The sequence below is a fragment of the Halyomorpha halys genome, unplaced genomic scaffold (assembly GCF_000696795.3).
Source record: "Halyomorpha halys isolate HHAL.00 unplaced genomic scaffold, Hhal_1.1 Scaffold251.1, whole genome shotgun sequence".
Classification (NCBI taxonomy): Eukaryota; Metazoa; Arthropoda; class Insecta; order Hemiptera; family Pentatomidae; genus Halyomorpha; species Halyomorpha halys.
In genome coordinates this window covers 890,463-909,956 of record NW_027106674.1, presented here as the reverse complement: position 1 = coordinate 909,956, position 19,494 = coordinate 890,463, and the positions used below count along the sequence as shown (strand labels likewise).

At 31.8% G+C, this 19,494-nt stretch overlaps 1 protein-coding gene across 1 annotated transcript in view; it reads left to right on the top strand.

The window, feature by feature from the left end:
- Positions 1 to 6,262: 6,262 nt before the first annotated feature.
- Positions 6,263 to 19,494, top strand: part of Ge-1 (Enhancer of mRNA-decapping protein 4 homolog Ge-1) — a 59,889-nt gene continuing 46,657 nt past the window's right edge. The window contains exons 1-4 of the mRNA XM_014419761.3: positions 6,263 to 6,556; positions 6,632 to 6,837; positions 11,803 to 12,014; positions 15,880 to 16,008. Of these exons, the coding sequence (XP_014275247.1) occupies positions 6,513 to 6,556; positions 6,632 to 6,837; positions 11,803 to 12,014; positions 15,880 to 16,008 (591 nt within the window). The 5' untranslated portion in view covers positions 6,263 to 6,512. The remainder of the gene's footprint in view (positions 6,557 to 6,631; positions 6,838 to 11,802; positions 12,015 to 15,879; positions 16,009 to 19,494) is intronic.

Sequence of the window (19,494 nt, the reverse complement as noted above, 5' to 3'; positions counted from 1 at the left end):
TTCTTCTACAATGTAATAAGCAAACTTAATATATTGCTGTTATCCTTGAATAGTGGCATAGCTGACAAAAAAATGTTTTAGTTCTATTTTTAAATGGTTGTATTCCAAAGATATTGCCATAAGTATAAGATATTATGACGGTATTAGCAAACAATAATATAGATCTGCAGTACAATCTAAATATTCTTATACAGGAATGGCTGCCTTTTAGTATGAAAATTAATGCTAAAAAAGACAAAAGTAATGCGAATTTGCAAAGCAGTCGAACATTTAAAAATATTCAAGTACCTTGGGGCTCTTCTAGACAAGTTAGGCTACAATGAATTAGAAATCCAGGAACATGTTAATGCTGCTGGGCAATTGGATACTAAATAAAACCTTAAAAAGAGAAGACATTAAGAAAGACAATAAAATCAATGGATACAATCCACATTTTCTCCTGTCTTGGATAATAACGATAAAACACTACGGACAATTCCAGGGAATGGAAATGCTGTACCAAGGGAAGCTAGAATGCAGATTTAGGCAGAACAGGATAAGGAATACTACAATAAGCACCAGTCTTGGGGTGAACGCCATACAAACCAGCCATACAGTGAATGCCGGGGATGAATTCCAGTAGGAGGGTTTGGCCATTTTCTTAGAATGCCAAACCATCATCTTGCTGGAAATGCCTATTAGGTAAAGTAGATGGCATGTCTAGAATCACCTTGGAACAGAATATCCAGGAAGCTTTCTGTTGAAGAAACCTAAACTGGGATGAGGGAAGAAGATTTATTAATTTCCCTTGAATTTTTAAAAATGGGAAACTTATTTTTCAGTTTTACCAGTATCACATAATAAAAATTTTTCTTGGGTTTTTTAAACCTAAAAAAAAAAAAAATGCAGTACAGTATGAATCTTTGACATTTTGTGTCTTTTCATTGGTAATTTCAATCTATTGGTTAAAAAAAGAAATTATTTTCATAACTAGTAACATTTGCATATTTTAATGTTGCCAAGTGACTTGACTGCCAGATTTGCTTTGAACAGCCCTGACGAAGGCTAGAAATTCTAGCTGAAACATTGGCACTAATAAATAAGTTATTTGTGTTATATTTTGACCGCACCCCCCAACCATCTTCTTCTCATATAACAAAATTTATTCTTCAATCTTGAAATATAACTTATTAACTAACCTAATTTCATTAATACATCTATGTATGCTGTTATAACACATATATTAATAGGGTAAGCCGGTTTATACCAAATAGAAGCTCTCACAGTATTCTAATGTCTCAAAGGGTGTCGTTGAATTCAGAATTTCAAGGAGTGAAAAGAAATCACTCACATTTCTTACTTTAGTACTACAACTTTATTAACAATTTTAAAGTAATCGGTTTCAAATTTCCTATAGTGATAAGTTGGAGGATTGAATGGTGACAAATTAGGATTTATAGATTGTAACACAAATATCAATTAGCCAATCGGCCCGTCCCCAGGGAACATTTAAAAACTCTTGGAAAACCAGGTTCTGAGTTTTAAGGCCCAAAAGTTAACCATTTTCAAAGTAATGCACGAAGTTCCAGGATCGAGAAGAGGCTTTACCATGTGCTCAGGTTTAGATAAGTGAAAGTTAGGACAAATAGATTTTATCTTTTGAAAGACAGTGCCGATTTTATTACTCCTTTTTGTTTGATATGGTTTCGGAACCTTTGAGTGTGAACCAATCAGGCATTCTGTGAGAGATAGATTTTCCGCAAAACCGAAAAAACATATTTTTCTCTAGATTGTAGCACTAAAACAACTCAAGCTATTTTGATTAAACTTGGTATATCAATGTACAATCAAGTGATTTAATGTCAGCTAGGTATTATTCTCATTGAAATAGCTTAACAGGGCTTTAACATAGAATTTTCAAAAAATCTTCCTCTAAAGTACCGTTAATTTTAAATAATTAACTGTTTTCCATTAACAGTAATAAAAAGATCACCTGACTACGCATTGATATACAGAGTTTAACCAAAATAGCTGTTTTTGAGAAAATCGAAAAAGTTGCTGTAACAGCCCATGAATAACCCTGCCTCAAATATGTAATTTCAATTTACTTTTAGTTTTTCAGCTAAACTTCTCACACACACAGACCTTTAAGCCATATTTGGCTATTAGAACTCCGTGGACCTCACTAGGTGTTATTCGTTGAAAACTGGAATTAGAAATTTTGCTGTATCACAACACTCCCTTTGCTATAAATTCTAAGAATAGGTAAGTGGACATAAGGACCCTCTCCTCATCAGCAGAGATTAAAACTATAGGTTTTAAACTGTTCCTCCCTCATAAAATTCTAAAAACATCAACTATGGGTAGTAAAACTATCTGATTTTTTTTTTGCTCTTCCATATTTAACAGTTACAACCCTCTGGTAAAGTGAACTGTGATCACTCTGAGCTAAGCTGAAAGTAGTGCCCATCAGTGTTTGAGATATCTTTAAAGTTTTAGAAATTAGACGGAACAATAATAATGGCTGGAATAGAATTTGAACTTCATAATTGCTACAAGCACCTAATTCTAGTTTTATAGCCTGTGGATCATTTTTAAATGGACTACAACTTTGATGTTCTTAATCTCTAAATTCGTAGAGTCAATATATATGTATTAGTTTTCAGTTTGAATTATTCTGTTTACTTGAATGCAATGGATTTTTTTTTCTTTCGATTTTTTACTAAAGGTAAAATTTTCACTAATTTTTTGAGCATTAATATGTTCCAATATCAAATTTAAGGGTGGTATTTACCTATAAACTAAACTGATAGGACGAAATATAAATTGTATGTATTGAGAATATAACCTTTAAACAATAAATCAACTTTGAAAGAAGTAGCTGGCAAGTGACGGAGATAAGATGGTGGAGGAGGAAGCATCTTTATATCTTTTATAAAGTGTATCAGATCAGCGTCCAAAGGGTTTCTGCCATATCAGCTAACTTTCGGAAAACTATTACTAATAGTCAAAATGGTACACATTTTTATAAACATTCTGGAGGATAACACATAATTAAAAAAAAAAATCAATTCTCAAAAAATGTCGAATACCATTCTTTAACTGAACGTTGGTACTATTAAATAAGTTATTTAAACTTATTTGTGGTATATTTTGACCAAACCCACCAACTATCTTCTCATATAATTTATCCACTACTTATATTCATGCAGGCAATAAAGACATTTTTTAGACCTAACCTTGTCAATTGCATTTAATGTTATAGACTCAACACCACGGAATAAACTTGGTTTCGTGTCTGTATGTGGAAAAATTTGTGATGTGATCGTTTAGACCGTTAATCTGATTTAGATGAAATTAAGAAAGATAGTACACGCAAGTTCCTATAGTTGCTCTGTTGCCAGGTCGGTTGTTTTTTATCCCTAAACTCAACCAGTTTTTTCCTGTACAAAAATAAATTTGTAATTCTCATTGTTAATTAATTATTTTTTCATATTCGATTAATATTAACTACCCATGTTAATACACAAATCAAATTAAGCTTTGTTTTAAACATATTTTTCATTTATATCACAGTCAAATTGCTTTGTCTGTGTATTAGTCCTTGTACCAATTTAAGAAGTGAGGTACTCAACATCAGAAAGCTTCTACATTGCATGTTCAGCAGATAATGCAGGTATGCTAAATAGAAGGCGAATTGACATGTATATTGGCGATTTTTATGGGCATTCGCCGTAAAACCCTGCAGAATGGAAACTCCACATCGTAAGGTATTCGCTTACGGTCGTGTAGAAGATGGCAAGTCCTAATGGTATTTGCGTTACGTCTGCAGGATCGGACACTACTCTTTGTACGATATCCGCTTACAGTCCAGAGTTTTGTCAGGCCTACAGGTATTCGCTGAAGATGTTAGCGAAAGTGCAGAGAGTATATGAAGGAGGTGAGATTCAGACAAAGCAGGGCGGAATAATAATACAATCTTCATCTCCAAAAACAAGGTTGGTTATCCACTAATGTTATTATTGATCTCTGCCACCTGGGGGGTGAACCCGTGAGGTGAATTGTCAATTTTTTGCTAGGTGGTATTTCTGGGCTTCTAGATGGCCTGAACAAAATTCTTGGACTTCAACGATACTGATTCCCGCGACAAATAGATCTAAAATCTTACAAAAGCTTAAACCAATCGATTTTCTATCACTTTCAGTAGGTTACAAAATGGGGGAATTCTAATAAAATATTGTGCGCCGAGAACTTGGTGGTAATTAGTAATTCTAGAATAAATATACCTCTTTATCCAAAAAATACAAAACTTTGGGGAGTATAGAATATCCCCAAAAGGGAGCGAGAGTCCCTAAAATTATACACAAATTATAGATTTGTAATGCATAACTAATTTATTTTGCTCTGTGTGTGAGCCTTTGGCCGTCGATCCACTCATGCACCCTTGGTTAAATCAATTACTTAGTTTAGCACATTAGTTCCATATTTTATTTTTCTCTGTGGAGCCTTTTATCGCTTTCAGCAATTAGTCCATGAATTATATGTTTTTTACTCTGTAAAATATTATCAAACTCTGATTGCTTCAATGTTATATATCGAGTGTATAGTAAAAAATCCAAGGTTTCGTCAATTCCATCTAGCGTCCATGTGCCCAGCCTCGTAGTGGTTGTGAGGTGGGAAATTTTTTTTCAATATGCTGGAAAAGTCATTTTATTGTCACTTCTGATAAATAGATTGGTTACCTAAAATCTTTAAATTTTTCACTTGAAATGATGGAATCTTTCAAATTCAATCATGGAAAATTTGCGAGGAGAAAGCCTCAGCATTAGTATTATTATTACTATTACTTTTTTTTTCTCGGTGAAATTTCCCTTATTAATCTACATCAGCAATACCAGGCGATACATTACCCGAAAACAATTATTTTTCTTTTCTAAGCCAGTATAAATATATCGATTAAGTATACAAAAATAACAATAAAACAATAATTTTTTAATGAAAGCATTTTTCGTATGAAACATAACAGATTTTAGCAGGGTTTGACTGCGTCTGTAACCACAATTTCATTTTGTAAATTGAAAAACTCATGTTATTTGATTTTCTTCTATTATCGAATTTCCGTGTCATAGTGCTTATTAATTAATTAATTAAAAAGCCTATCGGGTCACCAACTATGAATTTATTGCATATATTACATCGAAAATAGTATTGTAGGGGACCATGATCTTTTAGATAAGAGTAGATAGTAGAAAGTTTATTGTGGGATCTGAAGGCGGATGTTGGAGATTGGGCATAGAGGAACGTAACATATTTTTTGATAAGAATGATGTCATTAGGGAAAAGGAGAATTATATAATCAAGATCATTAAAGATATATATGTTAGAAAGGTCGGGAGATAAAGAATTGCCCATGGCTAGATCTGAAGTTAATTAAAAAATCTGATCATAGAAGTTAAGACAACCGGATTTACAATAAATCCCTTAGATCCTACAATGATGATTCTTTTAGCTACCCTTATCTAAAAGATCCTATTTCTCTATAATACCTTTCTCATATTGTATACCGTATTCCGTGTTCTTCTCCTAATTTTGATTTATCTTACATTGGCAAAACTAAAAACCGCAAAGACTGTATTACTCAACACAAATATTTGGTGTTCTCTACTACCGCGAGACAGTTATATCTGTTGGTCGTACGCAGTTTTTGCAGTTGGTGAAACAATGGAAGCAGACCTACAACTTTTTCCTATGGCATTTTTTAATAAAGCATCCATTTGGTCGTAAAAATTATTTGAGCCGATTAATATTGGATAAATTATAGTTCTATCAATAAATTAGAGTTCTCTCCAAATTAAATAATTATAAATTGTTACTTGAATTAACCTATATAAGAGTAAGTGCAATGATGATGTAAATTTTCGAATCCCAGTTTATTATAACTCTCCAACATATTAATTCTAGTTGTTGTTGTTGTCTGGGGCTTAAGGGCGTAAAACCCTGAGGTCATCAACGCCCATATTAATTCTAGTTAAGGTGTATTAAAATTGAGTACAAAACTACACAAATATATTCAACTTCCTGTTTTACGTATTACATTGGAAACAGCTAACACCAACTATTGTTAAAAAATAATAATATACGTAATTTAAGTGGGATTACATGTATATGTACGAAGTATTGGCTTTAATTTTCTAGTAACTAGTTTGTGTCATAGAACGTTAAGATAAAGCCCGGAAAAACAGAGTAGAATAGCTCCATTAGTGATCTAGTGGAAGGTTTCATTGAGTGCTAACTCTTGTTTACACTATTTTCCGTTGGATATCTTTTCGTTGTTGATTCCTGTTGCGTCGTTGGATGGTTTAGTGAGCCGCAATTTATTAAGGTTTTGACACTTGTTGTTGCAATTCTCTGGTGCCATAGTATAAAATAAATCGAATTGTATTAAAATTGTGTAAAATATAACAGATAAGCTGTAGTATGACATGAATTTAGTATATTCTGGTTTGTTTCCTTTTGCAGTCTAAATTGACAATATGACAATTATGGACATAGCTGTAATAAAAACTAATCAAACCATGTAAGAATTGTTCTATTTATTATTGTAATACCTGAAGTTAGATGTAAATCACCTAATTTTTATTTTTTCCTTAAGTAATTTTTCTGACATCGGTGAAGATGAAACTGCCAGGGTCTTATCTGAAAATGTATCAATAGTTTCTCGTTCTGGTGGTCATGTTAATGGGAGTTCTAAAGTAAAGCTTAGTAATGTTGTAGACTACTCATGGGAAGAAAAGTTTTACCCAGGACAGCTCCTAGCAGTTCATATGTCAGGAAACTATGTTGCTTATAGCATTAAAGGTAATTATTTCTCTGCCTCAGTTTGTTATGTTTCTAAAATTTATTTATTATTATAAGTACTTCTTAGGCTAGGTTTTTTTTTTACTGACTTAAGGATCTGCCATGGAGAACTATAAATGCCAACTTTGTGTCATGTTAATAGCATATGTAATGCTATCTATGAAGAGGTTGAGTATATGTCACAAAGTTTACTTACATGTGAACTGAATTATCATGACAACTTCATCTTTTTCTCTCCTTTTTTTCTCTCGACTGAGTGATTATCATGAACAAATCTTATCTAGTGGATTTTCTAATTGAAGTAGTATTTTTGTGGGTGTGTATTTTTCAGAAAATTTTCAATCAAACTCTTCTTGGTATTAGAAAGAAATCTATTATTGCTAATTTTTTTTGGGGGGGGGGCCTAAAATTAACCATCCTTATTGAAAGATTGTGGAGCAATGAAGTATTTGGCTTTTATGAACTTATATTATTACTTTATTCAGTGTATAATAGTATGTATATATGCGTTTTAAATTTTTTGACTTAATAATTTCTTTAATCAATAAATAATGTTATTAATTATAATAGAAAATATCTATATAGTTTCAGCATGTTTGATCTCCTGTAACTCCAACATTTTGGACATACTGAAGGATATATATTAATTAACAAGTTAATTACTATTTAATCACTGTAATTTTGTAATGATTAGATAGTAATTAAATTGTAAATTAATATATCCTTCAGAATGGGTGAAATGGTTGAGTTATAAACGAATTAACATCTTGAGACAATGTGGATAATTTTTATTACAATGATAAAAAAATCAATCTTGAACAAGAAATTAAATTATATATAAATGAACATATTATGTTTCCTTGTGAAATGGTACAAAAACGATCTAGATGTAATGTTCAATTCATAATTTCTAACAAATACAATTCTTTTTTCAAAATGTTAAGTTATAGGTCTTGAAAGTGGTTTTACATTATTTGAACAAATGCCAAGCATTCCTTACTCATAAATCCTGTCAGATAGGCCATCAGAGTGGGACATACCACTTAGTTCTAATATTTGTTTGAAACAGGAAAAAAAAATCTGGTTGCTGAATCACAATTTTTCTATTGCTTCTTGTGAAAAACAAAGGACCTAATATTTTAAGAATAATTGGACCTATTTAAAATTATTGGGAAGCTACACAATATTTATCATTATAGGGTCTGATTGATTAATTAATAATTAATTAATCAACAATAAATAAAGAACACGGAAGAAGAGAAGACAGTCTAGTGGATATTCCTGTAAAAAAAATTGTAAATCTTAGTTTCTGTACTTACTAGAAAATCAAGAAAGAAAACTTTTGAATGGAAAAAGTTTCCAAGTTGCTTTCAAAGTCAAAATTATCTTTTAGTCCTTAGCTTTCACGAGGTACATGTGAATGTGCATTGGCAGGAGGTAAAAGCATTACATTGAGACCAATATTGAATACTACTTTTTGTTAAAGAATTTCAAAAAACAGCAAATACAAAGTAAATATTAGTTTACCCTGTAACCTTGGAAGGAAGTCAAAGTTTGCTTCTCTATTACTACAATGTAAACCTGTCAATCAAGAGACTTAACACTCCATAAAATAATAATAACAGGAATCCAACTTTTTGTTTAAAATTGAAAATATAAAGAAGTATACATACATACCTTATATTACAACTTCTGTCAGTCTTTCCATGCTGCAAATCTCATTTTTATGTAATAGTATCTGGAGCACCAAACTAGTTCAAGTGAAATAAACTGGTTTAATAAATCAACTTCTTTAGGAGTGAGTATGTACTACATCTCTAATTAATAACTAATATAAATGGATAATTTTTAAAGTAATAAAAAAATCTCCACAGGATTGTATGGCCTATCTGGCTTAAGTTAGATAAAGCAGGGGTTTTGGCATCACTTTTTTTATTGAGACCAAAAGTTTAACTGTTAAAGTGAACTATTACATAAGTTATGGGAAAATTAGTCCAGAATTCATTTAATCTGTGATTGAACAACTTTTTATTCAGAACATTTGTGTACTGAAGTTAGATTGGATAAAATGTATGATTTAATTAACTCTTGAATCATCTGTTCCCCTTATTTTTTTTGTTACCTTACATTTTTTAACCATATGGTTTTTTTTTGTAAAATAATCTATCACATTGTATACTCATCAAACTAAAAAATAATTTTTAAATAATAACACTTTAAAACTAATGGATTTAGCTATTTCAGCAATGACATGTGTTTTGTTTACAAATGAAAAACCTATTCTGATAACTAATTTGAATATAAGAAATCTGATTTAGTTATGGAATACATATGTAGTATTCACTCCTTAATCATTCTATGTTGAAGTTTATTATAATTAAAAATTATAAACCCATTGATCATTAGGATTCTATGCTTAGATTATGGTAGTGAAGAAAAAGTATCTACAGGCCGAGTCAAACCTGTCAAATATTTTATTTAAGGAGTTACGGTGGAAGAAAAAAAATTCCAATAGATATTTATTAGAAACCCATGTATTTAATAATTTTACTACTTTTTTTTTACAGATTTGACACTGTCAATGTAATATTTAAGTAAACATATTTATTATAACATATAATATTACTTTTGATTGAAATATTAAAGACAGAAAATGAAGTCCTCTGCTTTCTCAATTGTTCAAAGTTTATTTTATTGTATCTTCATTTTTCCTAAAATGTTTTAATTCATATTTTAGTTAATATGAAGGAACAGTTAAGTAAGAATAAAAATGTCTGCGAAGTGCATAGGTAGGTATAGTTTCCTCACCATTTCTTCTGGTTTGGTAGCTATAGTGCATCTAAGATGAGTTTGCCTTTAGGGAAGGGAACTCGCGCATCCCCACCCTAGCTCCTTCCCTCCTCACCATAAGAAACCCCTCCCCTCCTACTGGGAACAAAAGGTTTGTTCAAAGATGCAGTCCTGAACTTGATAATACCAAAGTGTAACCAAGTTCAGGACTGATAAATAGAAGGTTACTCATTTCTTTATGTTATCCTTTATCTTTAACTGAAACTGTTTCTTATTGATTCTTGCAGCTTCATTCTCTTGTATAATGTTTCTCAAAGGGTGTTTTGAGACACTGGTAACCTGGTAAACTGTTTTCATGAATTTAAATATGTTCATAATTACGTTTTTGGTTTGAGAGTGGATAGTTTTCCCTCTAACCAGTTTACTTGACTTGGTAAACTTATAATATTGCGATATTATTGAAAAATAGTTTTGAAAAAAACTGATACTAGAAATTTCTATTTGTAAAGTTGCAGAAGAAAGTCGAGTAAAGGTTAGGAAAGGAAAGGAAGTGCAGTGAACAACCACTTCTGACTAGCCAGAACTGTATGGAGCATGCACAGTGGATTGAGAGGGAAAAACACATATTATGCATGCTTCTTAGAGTTTTGGACAGTCAGAAGTGATTGTTGGGAGAACATTTGCCACTGCGCATCTCCTCTCTCCCTTTACCCACAGTCAAACTCATCTTAGATGCACATACATATTTACATATATATCAAATTTAAGATTAATTTCGCTACCTGGGACTACATCTGTACAAACGACTAACTTGGAATCCTCACACAAGACTGAAAATACAGGAATCTGCACGTCGGTTTCGACTATTAAAGCACTTACTGGACAAACAGTCTAAACTTCCAATTCATTACAAAAGACTGATCTACTTGACTGTAATAAGGCCAATCTGGACATACGGAGTTGACCTTTGGGGCTCCACTAAACCTTAGAATTCCTCTTGTATCCAATCATTGCAATCCAAAATCCTTCGTAAAATCCTTAATGTTCCCTATGTTACCAATCTAGCCCAAACTAAATATCATTCCTTCCATTACAAACTCCCTAACCACCCAAACCCACTAGTCTCTAACCTTGTTTCTTCTTCCATTCCTGACAATCCTCCAAGGCGCCTGAAAAGAAGATGGCCCTGAGACCTGCTAATTTAAAACGTTATTAGAGTGCTGCCAATGGGTAGTTCTCTACATGCCTGTAACACTCCATTTTAACTGAGATCAAATTTACTTAACGTAGTAAAAAAAATGTACAGTTGTAAATAGCAATAAATATCTAAAAAAAAATAATTTTTTTTTTTTACCCCTATGTTTCTTCTTTTGGTAAGGTGATGATACTCATTTCATTCTACTGTAATTAATTATATTTTAAGGAGCCACTGTGATTTTTTACTTTCACTTCCCAAGTTGGGAAAAGTATTGTGATCATGCAAAATTCCGAATTCAAGTTTTAGACGGAAATAAGCATTTTGAGGTTATCTGAGCCCAAATCTCGCAAAATGGTCTCTGTGTGTGAAGAGCCTAGCTCAAAAACAAAAAGTTGTGCAAAACTGAAATTACATATTTAAGGCAGGTGTGTGCCTGGGATGTGACAACGTTTTTGAAAAATCTACTGACCGGATGTGCATTAATTTTCACGAAAACAGCTCTAAAAATTTTTGTTAAACTTGGCATATCAATGTATAATTAAATAATTTTTAACATTGACTAGGTCTTATTCTCATTGAAATAATTTGACTATTATGAGAAATAAAGGCCAATTAATACATTTTTCCAATTGACTGGAAAATAGTATACCACTGAAGTTGTTATTTAAAAAAAAAAAAGAAATCAGTATTGAATGAATCGATTATACAAACCACAATAGATCCTCTAAATTAAGGGAAAAAATTAATTTTTTTTATTCATTCAAATTGTAAAACCCCTGCCTCAAAATTTGAGGTTATGTGTTTCAAGATAAGAGTAATCTATTAATATTAAATTTTAAAAAATCCATATTTGGAGTGTCCTACTTTTAAGATTTAATGTTTAAGTTTACGTTGTGTTATACTAAAGAAAAAACATAGGTTAAAAATTTATATTTCTCTAAAATAAGTTTAATTTGAAAAAAAAAAAATTATTTTAGGTGCAAACTATGCTGTGAGAGTGGTGAATAGGGAAACTGCCAAACGTGCATTAATTAAAGGAATTGGTGCAATGGTTGAAGATCTAGCTTTTGCTTTTATTCCTGGTCAAACCACACTTGCCTGTGTAGATGAAACTGGTGCTGTTTATGTTCATAATATTTTTGAAGACTCAAGAGACATTTCTACTACATTAATTTTACATATTTTACAGGTAAGTGGCTGTTATGTTAAAAAATATTTGAAAACAGCATTTATATTTCATATCTAAAATCTAATTGCACTATTCCATCGCCAAAGTATCAAAGAATTTACTATCCTACTGGAGATTGTGATCCATTGTGCTGTTGAGTGGTTGTGAAAATATTTTGAGTTTAGTTCGACTACTTTTGCAATTTATATGTAGTGTAACATTTTTGAAGATACACTACTCAAGTTTGAATCAACAGATTTTTGTTAAAATCTTTATTGGGTCATGGAAATATAGTGAATTTTTTCACCTACTTTTGCGATTTCTATCTAGTTAGTATTCAATTTTCGAATATACAACAATAATCAAGTTTGAATCGACAGATTTTGTTAAAATCTATCAATTGGGTGTGTATTAAAGTACTTTAGTGTTAATTGGTTATAGTGAGTTTAAAGTGGGTTCAAGTTGAAAATTATGATATACAATATACACCTCACAAATATACTAAGTTAATTTACTAAACACAATTTTTATTTCATGTGTATAATTAAATAAACATAAGACAATACAATCATTGTATGTATAATCAATGACTTTAGTCTGAAGAATGAATAATTAAAAATAAAAATTGAGCAATAGAAAAATAAATTATTTAACATATTCTCAAACAAATTAAAATAACACAATATTTGAATAATATAAAAAAGGACAAAATTAACTAGCCTAATGATTTTCAGTATCCACAAGATACAACAATGGTGCAATAGAGGCTATTTCCCTGGTTAAGGTCTTACTGGATGCTGTGACTTTCCACTGACGACTCTCCCAATAATAATTTCCTTTCCAGTCGATCTTGATATTCAAATTGTTGTCAGCCCACTTGGTCCACACTTGAAGTGAGTGAAGATACTCCTTCATCCTTCCTATTTGTTGCATAACTGCTCCCTTAAAGCATACCACCAAGGTAGACAGAAGTAGGGTGCTTAACCATATGTAGTGAGTCTGGAAGAGTCCCATGCGAAACACCAATTAGAAAGTGCCCAGATGTATGAAAATAAAAATTGTATATATCTTCAGAAAAGACGAACAACAGAAAAGTTGTGTATAGTTAACAATCAAGCTTGCCAGATGGGATTTGTATGGGAAGAGAATGGGATACTTTGTGGAATGATCATGAGATGAGTAATTTAGCCTCCTCCCCTCTCCCCTCCACCTTAGGGTTACACCACTCATCAAGGAATGGAGAAAGTTCCACAAATTCTCAAAAGATGGTTGGAAGATCCTTGTAGAGATGTCGTGAAAAGTATGAGTGTTCAATTAACAGTATGCACCTCAACTCAGCTTCTACAAATTCTTCTGTGGATTCTTTCAGTAGAAAAAAGATTTGAGCCAATTTCTGATGAAAGACATCTTGGCTCAAGTCTCACAATTCTGGCAATATTCCTTATCAGAGAATGAAAAAAATCTTGATAGCAAGGTACCAACAAGAGTTTTAGTTGACTGATAAGGAAAGTGATATCACCATTTTGGATTTGGTTCTTGAGTCTGACCAGTAGGAGACAAGCCAGACTGAATCCAATCACCAATGTATGGGTTTGAAAGTTCCAGATGAGCAACTGACTGAGTTAATGTAGTACCATCAATGAAGAAGAACTGAATGTAAAAGTTTTGGGACTCAATTGGCCTCAAAGACTTTGTATTTGTGTACTTAGGTGGGTAACCAGGTTAAAATAACTTGAGGGAGGAAGAAGTCAATCTTGATTAGAGAATAAAGACCCTTTAGAGAGGCACACTACCATTACTGTCCACACCTTCTGAGTGCTACAAGTATGCAACAGCACTATATCACTTTATGAAGTGTACAGAGGTTCTTTATCCCATCTGGTTTACTTTTTTTCAGTTTTAATATCATCATTATTTATAATAATTAATTGACTATTCTTTGTAATAAAATTGGAATGTGGACTGAAGGCATCATTTGACGAATTCCAAAGGAGTCGTTGATCTGTATTGATATATGTTCTACCTATTATTTGGAAAGTGGTAATAAAGCAGGTTCAATGGAAGCCTACTTGCTTAAAATAATTCCTTCTTTGGTGAACAGAGCACACCGTTCCCTCTTAAGCCTTAGTACATCTTCTAAGCTATTTGTTCTCCTGCAGTGTAGCTCAATGAATAAGGCTCTATGATACTATTTTGTAGGTCCGGATTTGAATTTGGCTGTGGTAAATAATTATTTATTCTGTTACTTTACCAGTGAGTTAACACTGTGGGTTTGGGAGCCCTCTCTGGTTATCCTGGGGCATAACCTACCTCTATAAAATTGTTTGGTAATCTATAAATCTCAACCATTATTTAAGAAACTGAACTTCCTTACTAAGTACTGAACCCCTGACCCTTCATAGGTTGTTGTGATACACATTTTTTTTATTGTCTGTTCCCATGCATAGATCATCCACATAACAGATATCTAAAATGGAATTTTCAGCTGAAGAAAATTCTGACCCATTTGTTTCACTACTCCTAGGGCTAAATACGTGCTAGGTTTATAGCCATTAGTAACTGTTAAATTCCTTTAGTTAAATTTTCTTGTTAGGAGTCATGTCATAAGATAAGAAGATGTAATTTATATTCTTCCTCATGCAAGTTAATTTGATGGTACATTTTTATGAGGTCTGCAAAGTGGAATAATGTACAACCTAAAATGAATAAGGACAGGTGCTCTTGCAGTTTGGTCCCAGAAAGAAGGACGTGTTTGTGGCTATAGCCAATCAATGAGGTCTTTCTCTTTAACACTAATACCATGAGTATATGACTATATTTGTTGAAAGCATCTGACCCACACAACTGTTTCATCTTCTTTGACTGCCTTCATTGAATTATTGTAATCTTCACTGCTAATACTCTATTTCTGAATTTCCGACTTATCTAATCAAAATATGGCACGTAGTGCTTGTAACTTCAATTTCTTTTGTTACATAATGAAATATCTTAGAGCTTGAACACAGTTATAAAATTGAAGGCTTTTTTTTATATCTAGAAGGGTAAATCCAAGAAGTTGTTAAAAATCTCTTTTGTGGCTGAAGTAATTACTGTAGCTGATCTGTCTTAAACACAGTTGAAAATTGCTTGGCAAGACTAACAATGATATTTGTGCATTTTCTTAGATGACTGGTAAACCCTTTTGATAGTAGTCCTTGCTATGGTTTTTTTATGTGAAGTGGGAGGGACTCTTGAAAGCCTTTTTGCTAGATTCTGAACTTCAAAAGCTTCAAGTTTCTTGAATAGTTAAGTTTAGCTTTGTAACTTTGCTGTTTCAAATACCCCTTCGTTCTGTTTTATCTTTGTTAATTTTCTTTCTAAGATGGGTTAAATGTTCCAATTTCTGTCTTTCATGTTGCGTATATATATATTTTTTTCAAATGCTGTTTTACCCACTGTTGGTTATACACCACAAGAAATAATCCTTAAATCATTATACCATCCTTAATAATAATAGTAATGTGGTATACATGACAATTAATCCATAAAATTTTACATGGTTTTTTAATTCAGTTGCGATTATGTTAGTGTTACTATATCATTTTATATTGACTGAAGAAAGAAAAATCAATATAAACATAATTGAGTACCAGCTAAAATAAAATAACTGATTTTATTGTGACCGTCACAACACTGACATATGTTTGATTTTGATTTTATTTTGTAGCTAGATATGAAATATATTCAAATCAGTATTAATTTTGCATAAATTAATATATGGTTATTTATCTGTAAAAATATGAAGTTGGTATTACTTTATTAGGGATACAAAAAAATAAAAAAAGTAATTTTCCCTTATGTTAATTTTTTGGAGTCCCATACAATTATTTGTTGTGTTATGTTATAGACTGAAGCTGTGTCTGTTCCTCGACGAGTTTTTTGGTGTCCATATATACCAGATGAAGAGGATCTTTTAGAGCAAGATCCTTATTCTGAAGAAACTTCATTATTGCTTGCTGTTACTCGAGATAATAAGGTATACATTTGTTTTTTGTTTGAACTCGTTTCATGCCAACATAGGTAAAACCTATGTTTGTATAAAGAGACAAAAGTCTGTTCTTACTAAACATTAACTTTCCTATAAAAACTTTTTAGTAATACTTGTTGTTTTTGTGCACTAATTAATAATCTGCTATTAACTGCATGTTTTACTACTTTTTAGGAAATGTCTGTTTGTCTTAAAAATTCAGGTTTAAAGTATGTAATAGGTTTTTCTTACAATGGTTCTAAATTTTACAGCTTTATAAGACCTCTTTTAACACAAACCAGAGGTGGGCAGCAGATAGTCTACTAAGAGGAATTTTTTTGTTTGTGGTCTGAATCCACAGAAAGAAAAGTCAGAATTCAAACCAATTTCCTTACCTTGCTCTTCTGAAGTTTCATCTTGTATTTTCTGCTATAGCAGCAGTGTCAAAACACATGAACAACGTCAATATGGTGGAGAATGTTTTTCCATTAATTTAAATTTCATTTTTGAAACAGTAAACATATTAATTTCCAACTTTGTGAAACCATAAACTCTCCGAAAAAAAGAACAACGAAGAATGTCATGTGTTTAATAAAGAATGACTTAACAAACATTTCTTTGGTAATACAGGGAATAAATTACTGTGTTTACTGTTTAATGAAACTATATTATTATATCAAAAGAATTGTCTGAAATGGCACTATGGAGCAAACGACGAAAGGTTGCTCCACTCTGATAGGTCAGAGGAAGAGTGCTGCCGAGATGTGTAGGTCTGGCTCATCGATGGTCCAAATATCCAACAGTCGTATTGTATTAGGCGAGCCAACAAACTGAACGTAGACAGAGCTGGTTACACACGTTCCTTGGGTTCAGGGGTTGGCCACTAATTACTTAATTAATTAGAACTTATATTAAAATCGAAACACAGAAGTGGTCTGGTTCCGAACTGTTGTGACGACGTGTACACTCAAAAAATGTCAAATAAAATAACATCAACCAAACGCAGACAGGGCTAATAATGACACTACCAGGGCCACTAATTAGCCGGAACTGCCATAAAAAAAACTAAGATGGTCTGTCTGTTGCTAGGTGATGCCTTAGCAACAATCATCAGCCCCTAGCAACTGTCTCTATTACTCATTATAACACACAAATATAATTACACATTTTTCTTTTCAAATAACTAAATCTAAATAAAACAATACAAATAAAAATAAATGTAACTAAATTAAATACTAATAAAACTCAAATACTATTTACAATTATTTACAAGGTCATTATATATTATGGCGTTAACACATAGGTAATTGAATAATTAGGTAAAATAAAATAATTAAGGATTTAAAATAAAAATGAAGTTATATAATGCAAAGAAGTATGAATTTATTAGTTATTAATAATTGAAAAATTAAAATATGGAAAGAAAAAGAAAATTGAGAGAAAGAAAATATTTGTCACCATAATAATTGATAAAGAGGCAAAACATAAGTAAAATTTAACAAAAGAAATAAATAGAAAAAAAAATTTGAAAACAACAATAATAATATATGGTGAACATAACTAATAACGTGGGTAAGGAAAATTAAGGAAAGAAGGGGTGGTAAAATAAAGATAGGGGGAAAAAAAAAACCTTATCCACTGACTGGTACCCAAACCAACCTACTCAAGCAGACTTCTAAATTACCACTCCCAACATCCTTACCACCAAAGAATTAACGTAGCCAAAAACCTTATTCACCATGGCCTTTCCCTTTCTGACTCCCATTTCCATGAAAAAAACACAAACCGCATCAAACAAATACTCTTAGCTAATAACTTCCCCCTCCATATCATTCATAAACTTTTATACAACTACCAAAATCGTCTCTCCACTTCAACTGATTCTTCACAACCCCTTTATACCCCCTTATACAGATCACTACCATATATCCCCTCTCTTTCCGACAACATTAAAAAACTCTTACGTTCTGCTATACCTAACCTCCGTATTGCCTTCAGACCTCACAACACACTATCTAATATTTACACAAAACTAAAAGACACTATCCCTCCTCTACACCGATCACATATTGTATACAGCATCCCTTGCTCCACCCTTAATTGTTATTCTGCTTACATAGGCGAAACCAAAAACCTCTTAAAAGACCGTATCAAACAACACAAATATTCTGTTTCCTCTCATCATCATTCTGCCTCAAAACTTTTGGAACATTCTCTTTCTTTAAATCATTCCTTCGATTTTGACAAAATGTTGCTACAGTTCATAACCATGACAAAAGCTCATCTCTGAAAGCCTCTATATCCAATTAGAACCTTCATCCATCAATTTAAAAACCGACAAGCTGAACTTATAATTAACATATTCACAAATAGTTAATTTATTAAAAAAGTATTTTTTTATAATTTTTTTTTAATTTATTCATTTTATTTTTCTGCCCACTTTGTCATGTATTATTTCACTTCTTAAACTTTTTGTAACATATTTGTCGTCACCCTCTTATATACTGTAATATGCTCTTTTATGAGTAAATCGTATATTTTATATATAACTTATTTTTAGTATAATATTCTCTTTTATGAGTAAATAGTTATTTTTTATATATAAATGATTGTTCGTAGGTTTTATGTGATTTATCTTTTCAATATGTTTATTTGTAGTATCAAACCTAAAAGCAAAGCTGACTAATTTTCATCGTCTATAATAAATATGTTATTCAAAACAAAGCCAAGATGGCGGCACATGTCCTGCAGAAGTTCGTTGAATCGCAGCCATGTTGGAGCAGATTCAAATATATGAAAAAACTTTATTTTAATTTCATCATAATCGAAATTACAATACATTTAAGAAAAGATAGAAGTTAAGAATAAATATTAAAGAAAATTATTCGTAAATGAAATTAGAGGAAAAAACTCAAAACCTTAGTGCTACAGTCGATGTTGAGAACTAACAATGAGAGAAGGGGAAGGAAGAAAAATTGGTTTTGGACACTCGTTGCTTAGGCGCGGGCGGGAAATGATGTTTCCTGCATGAGGAGATCCTCATCATCTCTAGTCTAGCTCAAGGGTGGACATCTTGAAAATGGAGACATTGGAGAGTCCAATAAAGTATTCTTTGTTTGAATCGCCAAACAACACACTTCAGTGGATTTTGAGTAAAAAACTTTAAGAGGACCAAGGTTTTGTTTCATTAGTGTTTGTTTGCTGAAAGATTGTTTACAGCAAGTGTTGGTTTGTTGAATAAGAAGACAAAGAAAATCATCAAAAGAAGATTCTATGAAATTGGTTTATTATGCAATTCCTAAATTTAAATAATTATGAGAGATAGTTGACCGTGGATGACGAATGAGGAGATGGTTGGAGGTGCGGTCAAAGATAACACAAATAAGTAGGATTAACCTATTTTATTGTGCCAACATTTCGGCTGGAGTTTCTAGCCTTCTTCAGGGCTAAAAACAGAACAAGATAACAACCACAGTAAGTATAGAAAAATAAAAA